This window comes from Ipomoea nil, unplaced genomic scaffold, assembly GCF_001879475.1.
Source record: "Ipomoea nil cultivar Tokyo-kokei standard unplaced genomic scaffold, Asagao_1.1 scaffold2704, whole genome shotgun sequence".
Taxonomy (NCBI): Eukaryota; Viridiplantae; Streptophyta; class Magnoliopsida; order Solanales; family Convolvulaceae; genus Ipomoea; species Ipomoea nil.
In genome coordinates, this window is record NW_017619132.1 from 1,353,985 (window position 1) to 1,366,484 (window position 12,500).

Here is a 12,500-nt window from a genome sequence, read left to right on the forward strand (position 1 = left end):
CAATGTAGACTTTCTGAGAAGTAAATAGGGCACTTAATAGGGAAGATGTGATTTTTTTAATGGATCGAACCTGTGAATCAGACTGTCTATTTATTAGCTCGGGAGTCTATTTCTATGTCAAATTGCAAGGAGGGGTATATCTACCCTCCTTCTATCATCTGCAATGTTTTGAACTTGGATATATATAGTTTAATAGATTCTAATTTTCTTTTAAAAAAAAACACAATCAGTAACTCTCTTGTAAAAAAAATAGTTGCATATATGCAGGTAAGTTACTCAAAGACGTACTGCATGCTCTTCACGTGCCCACTAGTGGATTGAAGGCTTGTTATGTCCCTATCATTTAATTTCTAAACCTAACTATATGCTCTTCACGTGCCCACTAGTCGATTGAAGGCTTATTATGTCCCTATCATTTAATTTCTAAACCTAACTATTGAATTAGAAAATCTCCAATTTAGATTCAACTAACATTTGTTGAATTTCAAAATTTTCAATCTGGGGAGGAGAGTTTTAACTTAAATACAACTCGATCAATTTTGAGACGGCAGTCTTTACGTACCTTAAAAACTCCATACATCCTTAACCCTAAAAGTAAAATCTCATTCCCAATCCAGGCAAGTACGACCGAACTTCGTACCATACGATGAGTGCATCGAAGAAAACGGCGGGTGTTTCAACATTGTCGTTGCCTCCAGACTTCCTCGTCGAGCATACAGTCACTTTATAAATTGAATTTGTATAGGCAAAGTCCGATTGTTGTGTTTCTTAAAACTTTATATGTTATGAGAATTTGTTGCAAATTACACTATTTTTTGCAGGCTATTGAAAAGCTAGGACCTAGCTTATTCAATTTATTGAAAGATACGGAATTAACAGGTGCATAAGTTTGATAATCATTTCTTTCATCTGTATAATATATGTCTCAAAGTTGAGACAAGCAAGTGGAGAGCAGTATAATATATGTCTCAAAGTTGAGACAAGCAAGTGGAGAGCACGTCAAATATGGGTATATGACCAATGTCTCAATAAGTTTACACAAATTTGTTTATAGCCCACTAAGAATTCATTGTTATATAATATATAAAAGAAAAATATTTTTTATTTAAAATTATCTCATGAATGGATAAGATTAAAACAAATAGATAATATGAAACAATATATTAAAACATTTCATCTTTAAAATATTTCATAACAAATTTTAAAATAGACAAAATTTAAATACAAACGATGAAATATTTATTATTTGTATAAGAAGGCCAAATTCACAACATTGAAGGATTTTTTTTTTCATTACATATTTCAATACTAATGGACTTCCATAATACTCAACTTACATAATAAATAGCGGTCATATTATGTTACACCTATACTAGCTACACCATATACACAGTCAACGCTAGTCATGCATTCCCCTATCATATCGTTTTTAAACCTAACTATATATATAGGGAAGGGCACATGTGCGAGTAGATTAATGTGCGGAGTCGTGCTTAATGTGCCTGAGATTTGTACTGGATCATTTTTGCCAAAAAAAACAATAGTCGTAAATTAAAATTGCAAGGTTTGAAAGTCGTGGATCAATTCTGATAGTGTCACTATAGTCGTGGGACCAAAAGTGCAAAAAACTCTTCTTTAAAATATTATCAAAGTTTTGATTGAATACACTGGACGGAGAAAAACATTTAATTTAGTTAAAGAGGCTAAATATAATTAATCTTACTCCAACAAAAACACTATAGTCTAAAACTTACAACAATCTAGGAAATTAAAACACTCAAACATTATAATCTAAATGAAAACACTCAAACAGACTAAAACTTACTATATCACCCAAAAAAAAAAAAAAACTATTTTTTTTCTGAATCTTACTCCAAAGGGAACACATGGTCCACAACACCAGTAACTTCCCAAAAGTCAAAAGTTGAAAACTTTTCAACTCCATTTACATCAAATTCTCTGCAAACCTTATTTTTCAAGTTACAAACCAAAATAGAAATCACCAAAACAAAAAAAAAAAAAAAAAAAAAAAACCTTTTTTTTTTCTGAATCTTACTCCAAAGGAAACACATGGTCCACAACACCATTAACTTCCCAAAAGTCAAAAGTTGAAAACTTTTCACCTCCATTTACATCAAATTCTCTGCAAACTTTATTTTTCAAGTTAAAAACCAAAATAGAAATTTGCTCATTATATATACATAACAACACAATCTCCCTAGCATGATTTGTGACAAAGCGCAACTTTCTAGCATTGTTAATCTTTCTACTCCCTTCCAATGGAATGGTGATGGTAATCTTCTCCCAGCAGTCTTTAGATTTCTCCCAAGTCCAAACATTCATGTAGCATACATCTCTTCTTCCTCGTCTATCAACAACAACCATAGCCAGTCGACCTCCATCAACTTCTAGCAATGCAGACTCTATGAGAAGTAAACTATGTGCATTAGAAAACTCCAGCGATGAAACTTCATCTGGTAAATTTATCACGGAAAAACTCTCACACCCAACTTCAAATGCTATTATATGGAATTTAGAAATCGTGCCAGGTTTAGTCCACCAATTATAGGAATAGATAAAGCCGTTAATGTAAACTCTAGTATTGGAAACGTGACAGCCATTAAAGGGGTAAAAGGGGTGGGAACAGTAGTTTTTGATCTGAATTAATTCCAGCAAAGGTCTTCTGATTATCGTAATTTTCCAGATTTAGTCCTCGTCTTTTAATTTGAACAAATTAAACCCTTGACTATCATAATCTTTCCACCATCGGTCCTTCCGTCACCTCACTGTTATTTTGGCGTTAAATTAAGGGGTAAAATGGTCGTTTCATTTACTCAGCGTCTTCTTCCTCAAATCCTCTCCTCTTCAATAATAATACTCCCCATCTATAATCATTCAAATTCAATTCAAAACCTGACCAATATGCTCCTTTTCTCCCTCACGACAAACACCACCTACTAAATATACCACTACTATGATCAAACATCACAAACGCAATTCTCCAACCCTGTCTCAAAACACCACCAGCAATGCTGCTGCGGCTGCCGCGGTCAGGGTGGCGACAATGGATCCCGCCGGTGTCATTGCAGAAGACGGTGGGTCTCCCTGAGTTAGCCTTGGCGCTACCTGATTAGATCCTATAGGTGTGACTGCAATTGAGCTTGGAGGTGGCTATAATGGCGAGGAGGAAATGATGCCGATGTTCAAGCCGCTGTTGCTAACTCTGAGGGAGCGGAGACATGGTAAGCGGAGGGGAGAGAGAGGGCTGTTTTTAAACCCATTGCACAGGCACTCCGTTTTGGTTTTCAGCACCATTTTTAGGCCGGAACAGCAGCTCCCCTGCGGCTTTGCCTCGGTGCTGTCATTGGTGACGAAGGTTATGCAATCTGCCAGGTTGAGGATGATGTTGTTACAATCCACCGCTGCGCCGGTGCTGGATGGTGGGCTGAGACCACTGCGATCGCCCATACTGCAAGCATGGCTACTGTTAGTGGCCTGATAGTATTCAGTCTCATCGCCATTTTTGAAAATTTTGAGTGAGAGAAAGAAAGCCGGAGATTGACGACGGAGAAACAATCGGTGACGGTGTTGAAAAATTACGGATAATTTTGAGGCTGTCTATCAAGAACTCAAATGATTATGCGGCGGTCACCTCTCTACCATATCATAAAGATGAAGTCTGGAATGAAGAATGAGGAAGAAAACTGCTCTGTCTATTGATTATGCGTACACTGTCTACTGCCCTTTTACATACTGAAAACTAGGAAGACATATGAATGAAAATATCCTAACTGATACAACCAACTAATTGATACAAAATATCTTAACAGCTTCTTCTTTACGAAATTCTTATCGCCAGAGTCGCGGCATAAACTGAAATGATTATGCACTCCCTGTGACTCCTAAAGCCAATGTTTTGCCTCAATGCGAGTAGGTATCATGTGAAAGAACATTCGATTCTACAAAGACCGCAGATTCCCAGGCTCAAGCAAGAATCACTTAAACTCCAAGTTCAAATCTCGCTACAAAGCCTCATTACTCGGCGCAAAAATGGTGATATTATGGCGAGAAACAACCTCTTCAACCATCTGCATCTGCATGCAGCAACAATGGCTTCTCCATAAGCTCAAATAGCTCCCTGTAGTGAGAATCCAAAAGGGCCACTAATAATGAGTTAGAATATAATTGATCTGGGCTCTCTGCCTCTCTCTCTCTAGAAAATGTTTTTCGCTCTTGCTTCTCTCTCTTTGCAAAATGTGGATTCCTGAGGGCTGAGTATAGAATAGTGGGTAAATGAAGAGAGAGAGAGGTGTGTTGTTTGGCGGTGTAATAGAGCAAAGAGAAAGACACATAGGCTGTGATAAGACAAATATACCCCTCAACTTAACGTTAAAATAACAAGTGAGGTGACGGAAGGACCAATGGTGGAAAGATTATGATAATCAAGGGTTTAATTCGTCCAAATTAAAAGACGAGGACTAAATGTGGAAAATCACTATAGTTAGAGGACCTTTGCTGGAATTAACTCTTTTTGATCTCCCTCCATGATTTATCCACTCCCACGGTAAAAACCCAATGCTTATGCTCGTAGCATAAGGGCCCCATGATCTTCTTGCCAATATTTCTGCAGACTGACATCAAAACCTTGTATCTTTTAGATTCTGAATCGTACCCCAACAGCAGTGCAGAGTCATTCTTGTATTGGATTGTTGGAAGGAAAATACGTTGTCCCGTACTAACATTGCAAACAGCGACGTCTCCATTGGCTATGGACGACACACAAATCAGGCCGTCAGAGGAAGAGGAGAGTAGATAGGGTTTAGCGTCCAGGTAGCCGACACGGTTGGCTTGGAGCGTTCCCCGGCGGGGGTTTTCTTCTTCGCTGAAATTTAGGGTGTAATATGCACAGGGACCGGCGGTGGAGTGCTGTGTTCGAGACTCGATAGAGATGAGAACGCCCGCCCTACTGGGAAGTGTCAAGGACAAGCTGCGATGCAGAACGCCAAAGCCATGATTAGCTATGAGAGCACAAAAGAATTTAGAAACGCACCTGAATCGTACTAAGGATTTAGCAGGAAGCTTGGAGAGGATCTCGACGAGAATGTCTTCAGGTAACGACAACATTGAAGGTAACGACAACATTGAAACAGGTAAAACACCCGCCGTTTTCTTCGATGCACTTATGCTATCGTATAGGATCGAGGATGAGATTTTAGTTTTAGGGTTAAAAATTATTGTGGTCTCAAAATTCAGTTAGTTGTATTTGATAAGAATGTGTTTTAGGGTTAAAAATTATTGTCGTCTCAAAATTCAGTTAGTTGTATTTGATAAGAATGTGTTTTAGGGTTAAAAATTATTGTGGTCTCAAAATTCAGTCAGTTGTATTTGATAAGAATGTGTTTTAGGGTTAAAAAATTCAGTTAGTTGTTTTTGATAAGAATGTGTTTTAGGGTTAAAAATTATTCTGGTCTCAAAATTCAGTTAGTTGTATTTGATAAGGATGTGATTGCATGCGATACAACGTAACTAATTAACATTTGTGAGCATATAGCCATTAATGTGCAATCCAACTATTAGCTTAGACTTTTAGTTGAGATGGAGCACATGCTTCAATTTGGACCGGTCCATGTGTTGCTTGGAACCCACCGCACACGTGAGGGGGCGTGTGAGCATATAGCCATTAATGTGCAATCCAACTATTACCTTAGGCTTTTAGTTGAGATGGAGCACATGCTTCAATTACATTCTTCCAAAAGGCTGCCACACTCCGACCCGACAGAGCATTTGAGAGGATGTAAATCATGGTAACTCAACTGAACATGAACCACAGAGCCGGTGCTCACTGCGCACAAGGAACCCTCCTCACTTTGAGAGGTAGCTATCCCTGGTCATTCTTCCAAAGTTTCACCTCTGACCAATTGAGCTGCCCATGCGGTAACTAATTAACATTCGAGTAGTGGGAGTAAGGATGCATGGAGTTTTCAAGGTAGTGGGAGTAAGGATGCATGGAGTTTTTAAGGTACGTGCCGTCTCAAAATGGAAAATGATATATGGAAAAATTGCCGTAACCGTGCCCAACTTTGTTATTTAAACGAATCAAATAATGACACTTCAATAGAGAGTACAAAATGGAGTAAAAAGTGAGGATACACCGTGCCCAACTTTGTTATTTAAACCAATCAAATAATGACACTTCAATAGAGAGGGTACATGTAGTATTACACTCTCATAATTGATCAAATTGTATTTAAGTTAAAACTCTCCCTCCCGGATTGAAAATTTGAAATACAACCAATATAATGTTGAGAGATACCTTACATATACACACTATTACCTCAACTAAGGTTCAAACCTTACACCTCCCACATAGGGGAGCAACCCAATACCAGTGGACTACAAGCCACTTGGTTAAGATTTCCTAATTAATGAGGAATTGGAGTAAAAGGAAATTAATTCTACTTCTACATACATATTTTATGTCAATAGGTAGGTTAATTTAAAAATTAAATGATAAGGACATGACAAGCCTTCAATTGACTAGTGGGCAAGTGAAGAGCGAGCAACTTACATAAAGACTGGCGTCGCTGATGGAGTTGTATTTAAGCTAAAACTCTCCTGAAAATACAACCAATGTTAGTTGGAATCTAAATTTGAGATTTTCGGCCTAATTAATGAGGGATTGGAGTAAAAGGAAATTAATTCTACTTTTACATATATTTTTATGTCGGCTAGTGGGTACGTGAAGAGCGTGCGTCTTTGAGCAACTTACCTGCATGCAACTGTTTTTTTAGAGTTATTGATTGTGTTTTTTTTTTTTTTTAAGAAAATTAAAATCCATTAAACTATATATATCCAAGCTCAAAACATTCATGATGATGGAAGGAGGGTAGATATACCACTCCTTGCAATTTGACATAAAAATCGACTCTCGAGCTAACAAACGGACAGTCTAGTTTGCAGATCCAATCTCGATCTTCTGTTTTTTTTGTTTGTTTTTTTGTTTTTTGGTTCTTCTGTTTTTTTTGTTTGTTTTTTTGTTTTTTGGTTCTTCTGTTTTTTTTGTTTGTTTTTTTGTTTTTTGGTTCCCTGTTCCATCTTGCTGCACCTTAGATTTTGGTTCTGCCATTTTTTCAAGGGTATTCCGACTCTTGCTGCACCTTAGATTTTGGTTCCGTCATTTTTTCAAGGGTATTCCGACCCATGTTTGGGATGAGAATCGATCCTGAGACCTTCCAAGACAGCCCTTTTTTCAAGGGTATTCCGACATATGTGAATCGATCTTGAGACCTTTTAAGACTACTATTTTTTCAAGGGTATTCCGACCCATGTGAGAATCGATCCCCTGTAGTGGTAAGCAGACAAGAGGTATTTTGACCTTTGGGGAAGTTTCAAGCTCCAATAGAATGGTCACAGTAATATATATAATCTTCTCCCATTCCTTGATTTATATATTTGCACACTCAACCAATCTAAATCTTTGCACAAACCATCTAAATTTTACACCAACAAAAACACTTAAAATGAAAACACTAAAACCGTCTAAATACTGCAACAAAAACATTCAAACGTTAAGGAAATTAAAACACTCAACAATCTAAAACAAATTAAATCTTATTACCACCACAAGAAAAATAGTCAATCAGACCAAATCTTACAACAAGAAAAACACTCAAGCAAGCTAAACAATCTGAATCTTAAAATTACTCCAAGGGGAAAACATGGTCCACAACATTGTGCACCGTAACATCCGAAGAGCTAAAAGTTGGAAAGTCTTCAATTCCACTTACATCAAATTTTCTCCAAACCTCACTTTTCAAGTTACAAACCAAAATAAAAAATTTCTCAAGATATATACATAACAACACAATCTCCCCATCATGATTTGTAGTAAAGCGCAGCAATCTAGAGTTGTTAATCATTCTTCTCCATTCTAATGGAATGGTGATAGTAATCTTCTCCCAGTATTTCTTAGATTTCTCCCAAGTCCAAACATTCATGTAGTATAGGATTTGTCGTCCTCCTAGTTCATGAACAAGAATATGAACCAAAGCCAGTCGACCTCCAACTTCTAGCAATGCAGACATTCGGAGAAGTGTATATAACAGTGATGAGATTTCATCTGGAAGATTTATCACAGAAAAGCTCTCACAACCAACTTCGATCAAATGCTATTATATGGAATTTAGGAATCACGCAATGGATAGTCCGCCAATTATAGGAATAGATAACACCGTCAATGTAAACACCAGAATTGGAATAATAAGGGTAGCAGAAAGCCATCAAGGGGTAGAAGGGGTGGGAACAGTAATTATTGATCTCCCTCCATGATTTATCCACTCCCACGGTAAAAACCCAATGCTTATACTCGTAGTGGATGAGCCCGTCCCTCTTGCTGCTCTTTCGACCAATCGTGATCCGGGCAGACATCAAAACCTTGTATCTTTTAGATTCTGAATCGTATCCCAACAGTAGTGAACAGTTCGAAGATTGGGATTGGATTCTTGGAAGGAAAATACGTTGTCTCGTATTAACGTTGCAAACAGTGACGTCTCCATTAATGGGTCTGGACACACAAATAATCAGGCCGTCGGAGGAGGAGCATAGAAAGAGTTGAGCGTCCGGGTAGCCGACACGGTTGGCTTGGACCATTCCCCGGCGGCGAGGGTTTTCTTCTTCGCTGAAATTTAGGGTGTAATATGCACGGGAAAGGTCGGCTGGGTGCGGTGTTCGAGACTCGATAGAGATAAGAACTCCCGCCCTACTGGGAAGGGTCAAGGACAAGCTGCGATGCAGAACGCCAAAGCCATGATCAGCTATGAGAGCGTAGAAGAATTTAGAAACGCACTTGAATCGTACTAGAGGTTTAGCAGGAAGCTTGGACAGGATCTCCACCAGAATTTCTTGAGGTAGAAACGTTGAAACACCGGCCGTCTTCTTCGATCGTATCGTAATTTGTTTGCAGGAGTTTTAGTTAGGTTTGGTTAATTTGGAGGGTTAAGAATTATAGTGTTCTCAAAATTTAGTTGCATTTAAGGTAAAATTCTCCCTCTCCCTCTCCTCTCCTGATAATAAGAAGAATTAGTCACAGTGATTTATATATTTTCAAATGCTCTGTTGGGTCGGAGCAGCTTAGTTGGTTACTTGGTGATGTTTGAAAAAAAGATTGGGATCGAGTCATGTGGGAACGTTATGTCGTGCAACCGAGTGCACACCGTAGATTCATAATTTAAATATAGTATATTCAAATTATGAACATATAGTTCTGTGATTTGTAAATACAAAGTTCAACAATTCAATAATTATAAATATGAAGTTCACAAATTATGAATATATAACTTTATAATTATGAACATATAATTCAGTAATTATGAACATAGAACAGTGTGCACCATGTATCTTAGACAAATTTGGAAAGATTTTGGGAGTTGATAAAATTAGAAAAAATTTCAATGATCTTAAACAAATCTTGAAAGATTTTGGGAGTTGATAAAATAAAAAAGGGAAAAGCGTCAAATAAGCCCATCAACATTATACAAGGAGGCAATTAGGCCCCTAAACTTTTAAAAGTAACAATTAAACACATCAACTTTTGACTTTGGTGCAATTAGACCCAAAAACTGAATATTTACCTGTAATTGCAGGTAACTTCTTATGTGACATCATTTGAGCTTGCCACGTATGCAAACTTTAAAAAAAAATTAAAAAAATCAAAAATCAAAATAAATAATCTATAATAATAATAATAATAATAATAATAATAATAATAATAATAAACATTACGTAATGATTTCTCGTCATGTGCTGTTCGCCGCTGCCGGTCGGCCGGCCACGACCATGGCTGCCTTCAACCTCTTCTCTCTCTCTCTCCAAATGTGGAGACGAAGAACGAGAGAAGAACAAGACAGCCATGGCTGCCTTGAACCTCTCGTTTAAAAAAAAAAAAAAAAAAAAAAAAAAATCTTTCTCTTCTTCGTCTCCAGATCCGGAGACGAAGAAAGGAAAGAGGACCCTTCTTCATCTCCAGATTTGGAGACGAAGAAGGAACACAGAATAAGGTAGTCATGGCCGACGGCCATGGCTGCCTTCAAGCTTCTTTTTTTTTTTTTTTTTTTTTTTTTTAATAAATAACAATCATTTCCTTCTTTGTCTCGGGATCGGGAGGCGAAGAAGGGAAAGAGGGCCCTTCTTCGTCTCCAGATTTGGAGACGAAAAAGGAGGAGGAAGGCAGCCATGGCAGCCGGCCATGGCTGCCTTTGACGGGACAACGGGTAAGTTTTTTTATTTTATTTTTAAATTAAATATTATTTTATTAATAAAAATGACAAGTAGGATGCCACATAAGAGGTTACTTGCAATTACAGGTAAATATTCAGTTTTTGGGTCTAATTGCATCAAAGTCAAAAGTTGATGTGCTTAATTGCTTCTTTTAAAAGTTTAGGGGCCTAATTGCCTCCTTGTATAATGTTCAGGGGCTTATTTGACCCTTTTTCCAATAAAAAATAAGATATTAAGATGTTTAGAAGAATGTTGGTCTCAGTTCATGTTCATCCTTGTACGAACCAAACCACTACAAACTACCATTAATCTCTGGCAATGGCATTTTCCAGTGGTTCCAATCATTAAAATCTTCCTGCAGAATGACCATCAAGATTCATGTTACACCAAACAACAGAATGCAATTAAACACCGAAAACCACGAACGCAAGAATGAATGAAGAACTCGCGATACAATATGTTCTGCTGTCACACTCTACTTTCTGAAGTTCAAGCAAAAGAATGTTCAACCCTCTAATCTTACAACCACATATAATCCCAAGTATCTGAAAGTTACGGGTTTGATTTCATCATCAAGGCCCGCAGGCATTTCTTACCTGTCCAAGCATTGATGTTGGCGGGAACATGTCGTTTACTAGAGTGTGCAATGCAAGGAAGTGTATGACTTCACATCTAAACGGTGACTAATGGCTACCTCGCCCTGCAACAATTCTTCAATTTTTTTTATGTGCAGATATTTTTATGCTTTTATGTCAATAGGTAAGTTTAATTTAAAAATTAAACGATAGGGACATGACAAGCCTTCAATCGACTAGTGAGCACGTGAAGACTGAAGAGTGCATGTGCAGTCTTTGGGAGAGTTACCTGCCTGCTATGCAACTTTTATTTTTTTTTTTTAACAAAGAGAGTTATTGATTGTGTTTGTTTTTAAAAGAAAATTAGAATCCATTAAACTATATCCAACCTCAAAACGTTACAGATGATGGAAGGAGGGTAAACCACTCCTAGCAACTTGACATAGAAACCGATTCCCAAACTAATAAATGGACAGTTTGCAGGTTTGCATATCCGATCAATTAAAAAAGAAAGGAAAAATTGTAATTTATCCCCTTAACAAATATGTTAATTATCAATATCACCTCTAAATTATTAGTGGAGTAATTATTGAGTTTCATTTACTGAGAGCCTCCTTGATAGGCAAATTAAATTAAAGCTTCAGCTTTTTTGGAGAGTAGACACTCTTGGGTAACATCAAATTTTCTCCAAACCTTACTTCTCAAGTTAAAAACCAAAATAAAAATTCGATGGCTATATATACCTAAGAACACAATCTCCCCATCATGATTTGTAGCATAGCGCAGCAATATTCTAGAGTGGTTAATCATTCTACTCCATTCCAATGGAATAGTGATAGTAATCTTCTCCCAATATTTCTTAGATTTCTCCCAAGTCCAAACATTCATGTAGCATAGGCCTTCTCCTCGTCCTAGTACAGGAACATGAACAAGAACCATAGCCAGTTGACCTCCAACTTCTAGCAATGCAGATTTGTTGAGAAAATAATTTGACAGTGGTGAAACTTCATCCGGAAGAGTTATCACAGAAAAACTCTCATGCCCAACATCAAAAGCTACTATATGGAATATAGAAACCATGCTATGGTTAGTCAGCAGGAAATTATAGGAATAGATAACACCGTCAATGTGAAAATTAGTATGGGAAAAGTTAAAGTTAGCGTAGCTAAGGCGGCCTTCAAATGAGAAGAAGGGGTGGGAACAGTAGTTGTTGATCTCCCTCCATGATCTATCCACTCCCACAGTAAAAACCCAATGCTTATACTCGTAGCAGTTGACCCCACTCTGAACTGACATCAAAACCTTGTATCTTTTAGATTCTGAATCCCTGGATCGATAGAGGATGAGATTTTATTTGAAGGGTTAAGAATTATTGTCGTCTCAAAATTGAGTTGTAAGAATTAAGGATAAGAGTCAAATAGACCCTTCAACTATATAACAAAGTGAATTATTCACTTGAACTAAAAAAACATTCAATTAAACTCTTAAACTTGTTAAAAGTGTGCAATTATCATTTTTAACAAGTGACTAAAAAGTAACCAGTTAATTTTGCTTACTTGGCATCTACATGGCATTTCATTTAAATATTTTTTTAAAAAAGAAAATAATTGTTGTTATGCGCGCAGATTTGTCCATTCGTAGTTGCTGGCG

The 12,500-nt window shown here is 37.2% G+C and overlaps 1 protein-coding gene across 1 annotated transcript; it reads right to left on the bottom strand.

The window, feature by feature from the left end:
* Nucleotides 1-4,521: 4,521 nt before the first annotated feature.
* LOC109155656 (putative F-box protein At3g52320) lies at nucleotides 4,522-5,142 on the bottom strand. Its single transcript, XM_019303279.1, has one exon. It carries the CDS (start codon nucleotides 5,140-5,142, stop codon nucleotides 4,522-4,524), a length of 621 nt encoding a protein of 206 aa, XP_019158824.1.
* Nucleotides 5,143-12,500: the final 7,358 nt, after the last annotated feature.